A 12,500-nucleotide genomic window follows, 5' to 3' on the forward strand; every position below is an offset into this window, starting at 1 on the left:
GGCTAAGGGTGGCCGTTTTGTACGAGCCCGAGAACGTTCGCCGCGGCAAACTGTCGATGGAGCGCGGACTCTCGGAACCATTCGTCGGGGTTGCATTGTTCTGTAGCCGGCGTGTAAGCAACCGTGCCCTGGCCGGTAGTTGGGATCTGGTTTGGGAAGAGAAGAAGAAGATGAATTCCGTCAGTAAAGCGATCAAGCAAAGGATACATGAATGTAGTTATGTGGCTTCGAAAAAAAGTTAAACAACTCAAACAATCAATAGTAACCTATTATGGATCCCACTGGGCGCCGGCTCGTTTGTCCGGCAAGGACTTGGACTCAACCTCGTGGTGGAACCACCGACGGCACTAGCGGAAACAGTGGCCAACGTATGAACTCTCGCTGGATTTCTACTGCTAACCCCTCCTGCTCCACTACTACTGCTACGCTGTCGATACGGAATCGGATGGTGAGGTGCGGATGTTGAGGCCGTTGTGGGCGCACTGGGACGGCCATTGCAACCGCCAGGCACACTCAGGTACACAGTTGATGATGATGACGACGATGAGGATACGAGAGATGTCGGTGCACCGATTACCGGACCACCGGGAATTCCTTTCGGTTCGCTGGCCGCCTTCCGATGGCCATGGCGTGCCAGCAGTCCGGCATGCATCGGGGAGTTCGACCGGGAACGACCGATCGACTGTACGTAAAGGTTTTCCGAGGTGTGCAGATCCGTTCGCACCCGTCGGGCACCGATCGGTGGTGAACCGGAACCATTTCCCGATTGCATCCTTCGTTTGAACGAATCTCTCTCTCACACCGACACTACAAAACGTTTATCGAATGTTTTGTCGCTTCCGGTCGCTTCAACAAGGCCATAACCGAGGAGAGACGACCACTAATACCGATAAACTAGGTCAACTTGTGGCATCATCGAGGGAGACCTGGCCCCTTTACTATTTTCGGAGGCCAGAAACGTATCGGCCAGCCTGTTGCACTGTGACGGTTCTATCGCTCTCTCTCTCTCTCTTATCAATCCCCCTGTTGCTGCTCGTAGGATGGATCCCCCTCCGAAAAAAACGGCGTCTCCTCCTGTTGATCGTATCGATTGCGCTTTAAACGATAACAACTGCCGCCACTGAATGAACGTGGCCTCGCGGATGGTGATATCGATTTCCGCCTCTCAACACACACGCGCACGGAGTTCGCGGACAAAACTTTCGGCCAAATTGAAGCCGACTCGTTTTTTTGGTGAACCGAGGAACTGGCTTCGGTGGAGCACTGAATTCTTATCACGCTGGCCTTAACCTTAAGCCTCCTTCCTTTTTGGGGGGAAAAAGGGGACCAACACCGAGGTTATCACAGTTATCACAGCCACGTGAGGTTTCCCTCTTTCTGTTGGAGCCAACCACACAAACTGCACTGCAGCACACCAGCGAACCTTCAACGACAAAGGCGCCTCGAAGGCAGTTGGGTCGATAGCACTAACGGGTGGTGCTAAACCACCCACCAACCACTTAGAAATACGAGACACCGTCCCCCCCGTTTAACAGGCTTCCTCGTGGCCACCGTTTTCGCACAGATTTGGCACCGAACACAGCTGGCTGGTTCGGTCGGTCGGTCGGTCGGCTGGTTTCGCGAGTCCACTTCCGAGAAACGCGAGTTTTCCGGAGAAACTTAAGGAGGAACTCGCGACTAGGACACTACTCGTAACTTGTGGAGTATTGTCGCGTGTAAGTAGTAGTATACAACGAGTACGTTCGGGGACAAAACACAGCCACGATAGAGAGCACAACCCCTGGGAGGAGTGAAATTTCACTCGTTGGCCAACACTTGTTCGCGGGACTTCCGGTCCGTAGTACGTCAGACAGAGAACCTTTTTGGTTTGAAAGGATTCTCCGGGAAGCTCTCTTTCTCTGCTCGGTTCTCTCTCTGTCTCTCTCTCTCTGTCTCCTTTTCGACGACGTAAACAACAAACCGACGAAGAGACCGACGGACGACCGTACCGGACCAGCAGACCAGAGTCTACTGCCTGTAGCTCTGGTGCGTACACCGAGTTTCCGAGCGCGAACTGCTGTGCGCTCGCGAACCATCCAACCATTTAACCCCCTCCACCCGGGGGTGGTGGTATTGGATCAGCATTATTTTTCCTCAATGTTGCCTGTCTCTCTTGCTCGCTCTCTCTCCCTCACACTGGGGGGGTTTGTTTCGAATTTCGCTTGGACCGGCATTAACAGCAAACGGCCGGCTGTGACATGGGATGCGTTCGAGCGCATCCACATTTGATAAGAGAAACCCTTTCGTGGTGGTGGCCCACGACGAAGAAAGAGAGAGAAAGGAAGGAAGAGAGCGGGAGGTGAGGCTATACGCACCGCACGCACCTTTCTGAATGAACACCACACCAACAGCGAAGCGAGTGTTCGCCGAGTGAGTAATCAATGATCACGACGGCGGCGATGATGATGATGGTGATGATGGGTTACACTCCACTCCGTGTGCCATAGTAGTTGGTTACTACCACCGCCAGTGATCATCATCCTCGGTGCTGCTGCCTATGCTCGCGTGAAAATGGCCAAGGGGCGCATGGTTGTGTTGTTTCTGTTGTTGCTGTATTATGAGGTGTCCGCAGGCAGCGCACGGGTCTGGTACGCACTGTTTGGCAGCGGAGGGAACATCATTTTTGCTTCGCCGCGTTTTTCACGTCCTCGTCCCTTCCTCCCTCATGGACAAACATATTAACGCGCCACCCAACCCCGAGGGGCATTTGTTAGAGCGTAAAGCTAGTTGGTGGTAGGCGAGGTTGGAAAAGTCGATCGAAGGATCGTGACAGGCTGAAGGAGATGAAGATGATGTCACGCAGTCAGCTGTATGGGTGTGTCTGTGGACAGTGCCGGCACTTTAGGGTCAGTGCTGTGTGCTTTTTTTTACAGTGAAACATCTCTTTTGACAGAGCAGCTGATGTCTATTAGTAGTGGTTGCTGATAAGCTTACCAGCCAGCTGATTACCAAAGTAGTATAACCGCGGTATAAGCAATTCATTTCATTATCAGGTGTTTGTCATCTTTTTAGTCACTTTCTACACTATGAAAGCCTTAAGAATGTCTCATACTTTGGTAAGCGATCATACTAAAAATGCCAGCCAAAAGTTGTGATAAAGAAAATGAAGGTGCACAAATTAAATCCATAATTATCATAGCAACTGCACATGCAAAGTGCAGAGACCCATCTCATGCGAAAAATGCCTTTCCATGCATGCATTTCCTTTCCGCAATTCGTTCGCTCGCCATATGGCTCAGAAGCCACGAGCCAAATCCGGCCTATCCAAATCCCAGTCGCTCCGGTAACAATGTGTTGTTTTTGCGCTCCAAATTAGAAAGAGAATTTGAAAACAATGGGAGAAAATTTGTTAGATGAAAGCGAAACGATGACAATGCGAACGCAAAGGAAGCGAAGGAAGGAAGGAAAGGCATCGCATCGTACCGCACCGCATCACACATCCCTCATAAATAACGAAATCAGGAGGTCCGCGAGAAACGCGCTGCGATGATTCACTCTCGCGCCAAAGCGTGACCGGCCGCGGCACAAAAAGGGGAAGTATGTGGTGATGGGCTGTGCGTTGGGCACGAAGAACGCACGCCGAAACCTTGCGTGCCGGCTTGTCCTAATACCACCGCGGGAGGCTGAGATGGATGGACGTTCGTGCGCGATATCGCGAACATGCTGCTGCTGGTGCTAAATGCGATCGCGCGAGGGATTCGATTTCCACTTTCGAATTCGGAAGCCACACCGCCACAATGTATGGATTCTTGCGTGATTCCTTATCACATGAGTGATTTCATCGTGGGCAAAAAACAATAACATAATAGCTGTCCACCAAGAGCACCGCCAAGGGCTTTCCATCGGTTGCACCATGCGGTGGACCTTGAGATGAGATGAGAAATCATCTTCAGTTTAATCGAAACAACTGAAGCGTGTGGTGGATAGGTTTTGATCGGCCAATCGGCCGCTGCTGCATCACAGTTTTATTTTCTCTATTTTCTGCATACAGCTTTTCCCCTCATCGGAAAAGCGTTGCAGAACAACAAAGCATTGCCACACCGGCTCATTTTCGGCGCGAGCTGCCGGTTGAGAAAAAGGAAACGAACGTCGTAGTCAACCGTCTAAACGGACGACGTGTGTCTGTTTCGAGTAGGAGCGGGATGGTTTGTGTGAGATTTATTTTTATCAATTCACGCTGTCCACCGCTTGTTGTTAGATCCACAGATTAGCGTTTCACTGTCGGCGCAGGAACAACAGCAATCCGCGTGGATACGATCGGTCATTTCGCGGTTTTAAACGCGATCGCTTGCGCTTGTTCTCGAGCAAGGCTAGCGTCATCAAGCGTTTTTGGGGGGCCTGTGATTGAGTGTGGGACACACTTTCGGCTGTCCGTTTCTCTCTCGCCAAACAACAAAGGCAGTAAGATGTCTCATTTAACATTCTAAGAATTGTTGTACGATCATTTGCGCACATCATTCGGCACGCTACGAAACTGGCGAAAGGCTTCGTGGTTGCTCTTGAATGATGGGTGTTCCTATTGCTTTGCTGATTAGCCATCAGTGGCCGCCCCAAAATGAAACAAACGCCATCATCAACAACAAAACAAAGCGGAGCAGCAAAGAAGGTAGCAGCCGGTTGAGTAAGACGCTAAAATGCGTTTACGTTAATCAATGTTTATTCATCTAGCGAGCGCGGGTAGTCTCCCGGTGCCGCCTTGAAGTCGTCAGCCAAACCGACGACAATCCATGTGGCACCGCCCTCTCCCAGTGCAGCCGTTTGTTACCCATCGCATCCGTCGTCATAATAAATTGTTTAAATATTTGCACACAGCTCGCACAGCTGCTTTATGGTTTAGTGGAATGGGCGGAACGATTGTTGTCTGTCTGTCGCAGCTCCCCCCCCCCCCCTCCCTTCGGCAGCATATAGGAAACGAATTCTTTGAATGTCTTGTCCCGATTGGTTGGTGATCGAGCACGTTCGTTACATGCGTGAGGTTACATGTTTTGTGCTGGGGATTTCTGGCGGACAGTTAAAGACCCTTAAAAATGGACATTAAATGGGCTAAAGGGATCGAGCTCGAGTTTATGATGCTGCTTTATGGCCAGGCCGCGCCCCGAAAAGGTTTTTCCGACTTGACGATACATTCCGTAGTTCAATTCACTTCGGAGTCAACCAAAAGTGAACGGAAAAATTAATGGATTGTCCGTTTGGTGGACGATAATGCTCACGCAGCGTGATCAGGGGCTTCTCTCATTTAACGTCTACTTTTGATACGAGCACGGGTTGCATCACATACAGCAGGTACACCACTTTTCACGCGCGCCCCGTGACATTGTGGGTTGGAAAAGTGAGTCCGGAAAATTCCATGCCCGGCGACCTCCCTCTTCGAATTCGAAATCAAATGTGTATTACGCGAGCAAGCGTGTAGCAGACAGGCGAAGAAAGTGGTCGCTGGCGCGCTTCTTGAAATAATGTGGTCTCGTCCCCCTTTTAATCAATAATCATTATCAGCATCTGGTTGATGGCGCGTTATCGCACCACGACGCCGGAGGACCGCGATTCGTGTGGTGGTCTCATGTGTGGTCCTCCCCGTTCATGCCGCCCTCATGATCATGATCTTATGAGGTTGCTGGAAAAGTTTCCATTTCCGCTGCCGGCGAAAATGGAAAATCGTTTCAATTTGATTGCCCAGAGTGCAGCCACCGTGGCCTAGGTCAGTACCGAGTTTGGTGTGAGCGATCGTTGGATCATCATCGCTGCTGAGCTGCTTTCCGGAAATTCATTCCAACATCGCTGCTGCTGCTGCTACTTTTGCTGCCGCCGGTGATGATCACACTTGCGAAGATAAATTGTGGCAAAATTAATCGATTCAAGACGATGATCACCGGCATTTTGGGAGGAAGGGAACTCATTTCTGCACAGCGGGTTGTGCATCGCGGAAGCTTATCGATTACTCAATCCGCAACGGTGCGCTTCGGACGCCTGGGGATTTGACGAACTGAACAGAGCGATGGAGGGGGGGGGGGGGGGGGCGGTTTGGAGGGATTTTCACACTTTTGCTCATTATAGCACACACGCCACATTAATGAACTTCTCTTCCCACCCCCTTTTTGGTCTCAATTTAGTTGGTTGCATTTTCTCTCCTTGTTGTGTGTGATTCCCGGGGGTATGAAAATGAAGTGACGGGAAATATGATCGTCTTAACCGGCTCCAATTAAAGCAGCACAGCAGTAGATCATGTTGCAGGAATGCATCGGTGAGCGTGCTGTACATTCCCGTTTCTCCGGCGGCAATTCTTTTTACAAAAACAAAACATCGCATTAACAAGCTTTCATCGACCGGCACTTCCTGTCGAAACGGGTTCGGTGTTCGTTTTTTTTTTAGTCTTTTCTCGTCGTAACAAGGACAACGCGCTCGATACCATAACAGGTGTGTGCGTGGCGGTGAGTTAAGACACTGTCCGTGCGGGGTCAACCGCATCGTATGACCTTCGTTTCGGGCGCGATGGTTTACTGGCTCAGCGATGGTTGATGCCACAGAGAGTAGCATTTGGTCCGGGGGCTGACCATAAGGAAGTGATTGAAGGCTACCTTATTGAGCATTGAGCTGAGTTTTGGAGAAGGAATGTTGTGTTTTATGTCCTTTACGGAATTGTTGATTCTGATCAGTCAACAACAAATATGTAATGCCTGTAAATTCAAGAATGTTTAACCAGACAAGTGAATCTTAAATACAAAATATGCCAGAATATTTTAATCATATCATGAACACCCACAAAACGTAAACCTCAACTTTGTTTTGTTAACTTTGCAAATCATTAAATTGCAAAAATCTCGGAATTTGTTATTATTTAGTTTATAGAATAGAATAGAAAAGATGAATAAGTCATTAAGGTCAAAAGAGTCGTTGACATTGATCGAAAAAATCATTAACTAAATAATTAAATGAAATAATTAAATAGTTTCTCTTCCCGTTCTTAACCTTAACAAAGTCATAGAATGATCTACAATTCTTTTGAGATCCTAAAATCGGAACTACATAATCGGCCTCTCAGCATTTAACAGTCAGCGTCTGGCACGTGAATTGCACGCGACATTGAAATGATGCCGCCACAACAACACACCCTGATAACAAGGGTAGCGCCCGCTTGGCCTTCAGCAGCAGCATCTAGCGCATGAAAAAACATTCGAAGGATGCATGGAGCGCGATCGATCGTGTCTTTCCCGCGTATCACTATCAGCTGCTGGGGCTACGCCCTAATTGAGCGCTCGATGTCTAATGATTTGACTTATGTGTTTGCATTCGCGAAGCGACACGACAGACTAATCAGAGTTCTCTCTGCTTGCGAGGGCGCCTCGAGGGATCCACAAATCATTATCAAAGTGTGGCAACTTTCCTCTCTCACTTTCGTGGTGCTGCGTGGTGTTCCCGTTGTGGCGAAATGCATATTAGCCGTTTCACCATGCGAATGGCTAATTAATGAGTTCGGTTTCGGTTGGGCTCGAATGAGCAGCATGTTCCGATGTTTAGCATTTAGGTCCACAGCACGGCACGTGTGAGTGTGTTGTGGGATTGAGAAATCTCGGTTCGAGTGGCTTCTCGGGGGAGAGGATGAAATTTGAATAGAATGGATCCCGAAGTGGATCGTAGAGTCGGCCAAGAGCAGAGTCCCTAGAGACAGGAAACATGCCTCATCCCGTGAAGATGTTGTGAACAGGAAAACGGCAGAAAGCTAGCCAGAAAGAAGGGTGGAGAATGATGATTTACCCATTGTTGCCGTGTGGTGCCGGGTTGTTGGGCCTCTTCTCCGACAGAACACCACCACTAGCGCTGCCACCGCCGACGCCACCACCTTCCACTGTTGTTTCACAATCTTTCATTGCGGTTCGATCGCGGCTCTCTCCCTCCCGGCACGATGCTGCTGCAAGAGGTTCGTTGTAGATGCGGTCACTGCGTTTTGCGGAATCACCACAGAGAGCAATGTTTGGCTTCGGAAACGCCACCCCCCTCGAATCGATCACTCGCTTCTCACTCGCGCACTGCCGACGACCGGCTGGCTGGCTGGCTGGCTGGTTCGTTGTGGCCGAAAGCTTCACGTTGAATGATGCCTGATTGCTTGCTCAATTCTCACTCGTCATGCCCCGCATCGGAAGGCTTCAGGTATCTTCTGCTGCTGCTGCTGCTGCTGCTGTTGATGCGGTCGATGTTCACGGAGCATAAGGCAAAGCGGAGGTTAGAAGAAGAACGAAGAAAACTTGAGACGCACTTGAAACGAGTTTTTCGTCTTTTCCCATGCGCTGCACACGCTACTTCTGGGCGAGGGCAATCATCATCATCATCATCATCATCAACACGATCATGATCATCACCTTTCTCAACGGTCTCTTCGTCTCTCTGGTTGTTGCCTCTTGTCTCATCACTGTTATGGCTGCCACGAACCGTGGCTGTGGTTATCGCGGTTTTTGCTGGGTTCTTGAGGCACAATATATGAACCAGATTGTGACGCACACAGCCCAGTTGTCTTGTCAAATCAAATTAAGGCAGACAGAACTGAAGAGATTACACTTCGATAGCACTCGCCTGGAAAGTGATCGTCACAGACCGGACACCAAATTTCCCACTGTTTGCTTTTGGCTTAATCAAACAATTGTCTCCAAAGATCACGATCGCGATCGCGATCAGGCCGCAGCTAGTTCGCTACTCGTCGTGGCGTACACTTAATTAATCAAAGAACTGGTGCAACCGAAACCAGCGCATCGTTGCACCTGCAGCAACTGCATCCATCCGCCATGGCAGCGTGTCAAAATGCACTTCGTAAACACGGCACGATCACGGCACACGATGGCGATCACCACCACAGCAGCGCACGAGATCGTACGAGCATAGGACGCAAGAGAGGCACGTGAGCAGTAAGGGGGGAAGGGAACAAGAAAAAGGGTTTTCACTGTTGCTTTGCGGTGGCCTTGCACTCACGGTGTCACGTCACGCGGTGGCACGCGCGAAGGCACATCGAATTCTTTCATCCCCACCTCTTCGTTTCCACCGCGATCTCTCTCTTTCGCTCGCTCGCTCTCTTTCGTCGTTTGTTGCTCACGAAAACAGCTGACCGTGAAGGTGATCTTTGCCCTCATTCGCTACCATCACTACAACACTCCACACAACTGATTATTCATTCACGAATCCTTCTTTTATTTGCTGGATGCAACTGATCAGCGACTGATCACTTACCAAACCCTCTTTCTCTCTCACTGTACACTAACGTCCAGCGTCCAGATCGGACAGAAGACACCGTGGTCGTGGTCGCGGTCGTCGACAGAGAGCGAGACGCGGGTTAGCCCGGCAGCAGAACGTCCACGAATGGTTCGGGTTCGGGACGGTGGAATCCAAAGAACGAGCGCCCCACGACGAGTGCGAGCCCCACGCTGATGCTGACTCATTGATCTCGCGTGTGGCTTGCCGTGGGCTTAACACAGCCCTCCCCCCGCTCGTGTGGATGGTTTAGTGGCTTTGCGAGAAAGTATTGGTATAGCAGCGACTGAAGTCTACGCAATGAGCTATATACCAGGCTAGGAAAGGGGGGGGGGGGGGGACCTGAAGCCTCTGTTTACAATAGTTGAGCGTGGCTGCTTCTGCTCCTTTTCTGCCTTCTGGGGGTCTCGGAGACTCGGTGCATTGCTCCAAGAATTCTTAGAAGATATCCTCGAAATGGTGCAACAGGGTGGCTCAGCTCCACCAACACACCGACTGCACCAGTGGCCAGGGACTGTGACCTCGCAGTGGTTCCGTTTTTGGCGAACGGGGTTCTCTGTGAGGCCAGCCCGCTAAAGGTTAATGCAGGCAGCCAGTCAAGCGAGAGATGTTTCGTGTGCCACCGGGGCCACCCCTTTTGGTATGCGTGCCACCGGCAACGGCCAGGCAACGGCAGTAGACGATCGTCTTTATCTTGCGGCATTTGCAGAGACCTCCGCTCGTACGTTGCGGCGGTGGCACGAGTCGCGCCAATGATTGACGCGGTTTCTGCTCGAATTCTGCCACCCCTGTCGCGGGAGAATTGCGGTGCTTTAAGGTGAAAGTAGCACAAGGGCACCGGATAGAGTCGCGACGCGGGCACCAGCCCATTGCTTCACTGTTAGTGGTCGCGTGAAGAAGAGTTAGTCACCGAGAAGGAAATGTTTCTCACTTCCGAGTGCAGGCTATGGTGCCCCGCGGAATGTCTGCAGCAGGTGAGAGACATTTGCATAAATGCATTCCCAGTTTTTTTAGATTTAGAACTAACAGTTCATCAAGGGGAGTAGAACGATAAGCTTGACATTGAACCTTACCCTTGGCTGCTGGTTCCGTCGGAGCTCCGAACATAGTTCAAGAATCAAAAAAGGTTTGGTGTTTGGTATAACTGTAGCCCTGTACGTCGTTCTTAATTGCGTTTTCACACGAGGTGCAATTGCGACACCAGCCATCACCACCCTCCCAGTTCGTCACATAACAGTAAACACAATCAGGGCGCCACTAAGCGATTCTCTCACCCACCGCCAACAATGATGATCATCCACACCAGACATGCGAGGGGGGCACGACGCGCAGTTAGCCAAAAGCATGGTAGAACGAGCACGATGATCGCTGCACGGCCGCCGGATATCATAATCGTTATTAGTTACGGTCTCCAAGGCGCGCTGCGGCCTGTTTGCTCATTTTGGGAAAACTCGTGGCATGCGCTGAGCCTTACGCAAATCGTACCACCAAGGAAACGGGAAATGGACCACAAATGGCGGGAGTACTTACACCCTCCCTCCCGGGAGGGGGCGACACAAACACTGGAAGCTCCAACAATTCCATTCCAACGCGACGCGTCGTTGATTGCGTCTGTCTGTCTGCGGGGCACTACCCCACCGGGAAATGGTGGTGCGTTTAGTCGAACATTATGTTTTAAGATCTTCGCATCTACTCAGGGAATGGCTTGTGTCTGCCCGGCAAAAAAAATAAAACACTCAGAACTGCCTCATCACCCGATTACCGTTACTTTCCATTCGCGAATGGTTGTTCGGGACCACAACCGATTGTGTTGTGTTGATGTTCTGCCGGTTCTGCGTAAAATGGAGCATCTTTTTGGGTGGCCTAGAGGGTTTTCAGTCTTTAAGCAGATTGGTGTGAGGTGCGTGAGGGGATGGGGTAACCCTAATGAGGGTGACGGTAATCCGCCGCTTCCACCGGTGTCTATGGGTGCGTGGATTAGTGCAACCATGCGAAAGGGTAAGCCAATTTGGTAGGCCTTCGGGGAAGTACCGGTACCTTGAATATTTCCCTCCAAGTAAATATTGAATTTCACCCAAAAACGGAGACATATTTTTGGGTAGACTGCTGAAAATGTAGTGAAAACTGAGAAAATGTCGAGTGGGAAAACTACACCCGTGTGATATTTCAGCAGTTTTTTCAGTATGGTGGAGTTCTGTCTCTGATGTGGGCACAGCGATAGGAATCGGTAGGAAAACATGCAACCTTCGGGCCAAAAATGTATATACGAAGTCACTTAGTATCGTGGAACTTGTGGAACAATTCCAAATTGGCTGGAGATGATGTCAGTAAACCAGTAGAAGGAACGTGCCAGGATCCCATAGAAATATTTTTCTGGTTATTTAAATTTCCATGATACCGTAAATTTTACAGAATTACTAGAAACGATCTAGACATTAATATTTTTCACCCAAGTGTTTGAAACTATTGAAATGTTTTTAAAAATGATTTTTAGTCACGTTTTTATGTTTCGATGCTCATGCTGCTTTTTTGTAGCTGGGTGCTCTGCTCGAAAACTGCTTGAATCTGGGTTATGGCTCGTCTTTATGGTACATTTGAATCTAACCGTCTTCGTCATCGAGAGGGTTTTTGAGTAAACCCCTTTTTTGATGTTCCAAGAGAGCGTAAATAATATAGTTTACTACTCACGTGATGCTCTCCCGACTGGTGTTGTGGCCGCTTGGGGTGGGATTGCTGCGCAGCAACGTGCTCCACTCGCGGATGATGTGTCCGCCCTTGTTCTCCAGCTCGTTCCACAGTTGCAGCCCATCCAGAGAATGTAGCCCCGTTGCACTGCCGCCAACGCTCGATCGTGCAGCCCTAGAATAGAAGGGAAATTCTAATTAAGATCCTAATTCACTCTCCTTCAAATAGCCACCAGGACGCATCCTTACCGATCAATCGAATCAATGCTGCTGTTGCAGTCAAAGTCCAGCATAAAATCATCGGAAGCGATCGAATCACACGGTGACAGCGTGTCCAGTGATTCCGCCCTTGCCATTCGCCCATTGCTGCGGGCAGACTTGCGGGACAGGGCGGGCGATTCGTAAGCTTCCGGGAGTATCTTTCGAGGTTTCGGTACCGGTGGTGTCGCTTTGGGCGTCACTTCATCACCTCCCACGACCGCCGTGGACCGATTGTTATGGGAATCCTTTAGCGTCGGTGTATCGGTTTGCTGGGACGCGAGGTTC

At 50.1% G+C, this 12,500-nt stretch overlaps 1 protein-coding gene across 7 annotated transcripts in view; it reads right to left on the minus strand.

Moving 5' to 3' along the window:
• Positions 1–12,500, minus strand: part of LOC126577258 (mucin-19) — a 72,006-nt gene that overhangs the window by 7,250 nt on the left and 52,256 nt on the right. For all 7 annotated transcript variants that reach the window (XM_050238736.1, XM_050238735.1, XM_050238733.1 and 4 more), the window contains 3 exons: positions 12,204–12,500; positions 11,959–12,129; positions 1–146 (listed from right to left, as the gene is read on the minus strand). The exon at positions 1–146 is cut by the window's left edge and continues 200 nt beyond it; the exon at positions 12,204–12,500 is cut by the window's right edge and continues 514 nt beyond it. In XM_050238736.1, the coding sequence (XP_050094693.1) occupies positions 1–146; positions 11,959–12,129; positions 12,204–12,500 (614 nt within the window). The remainder of the gene's footprint in view (positions 147–11,958; positions 12,130–12,203) is intronic.

This window comes from Anopheles aquasalis, chromosome 3 (genome assembly GCF_943734665.1).
Source record: "Anopheles aquasalis chromosome 3, idAnoAquaMG_Q_19, whole genome shotgun sequence".
Lineage (NCBI taxonomy): Eukaryota > Metazoa > Arthropoda > Insecta > Diptera > Culicidae > Anopheles > Anopheles aquasalis.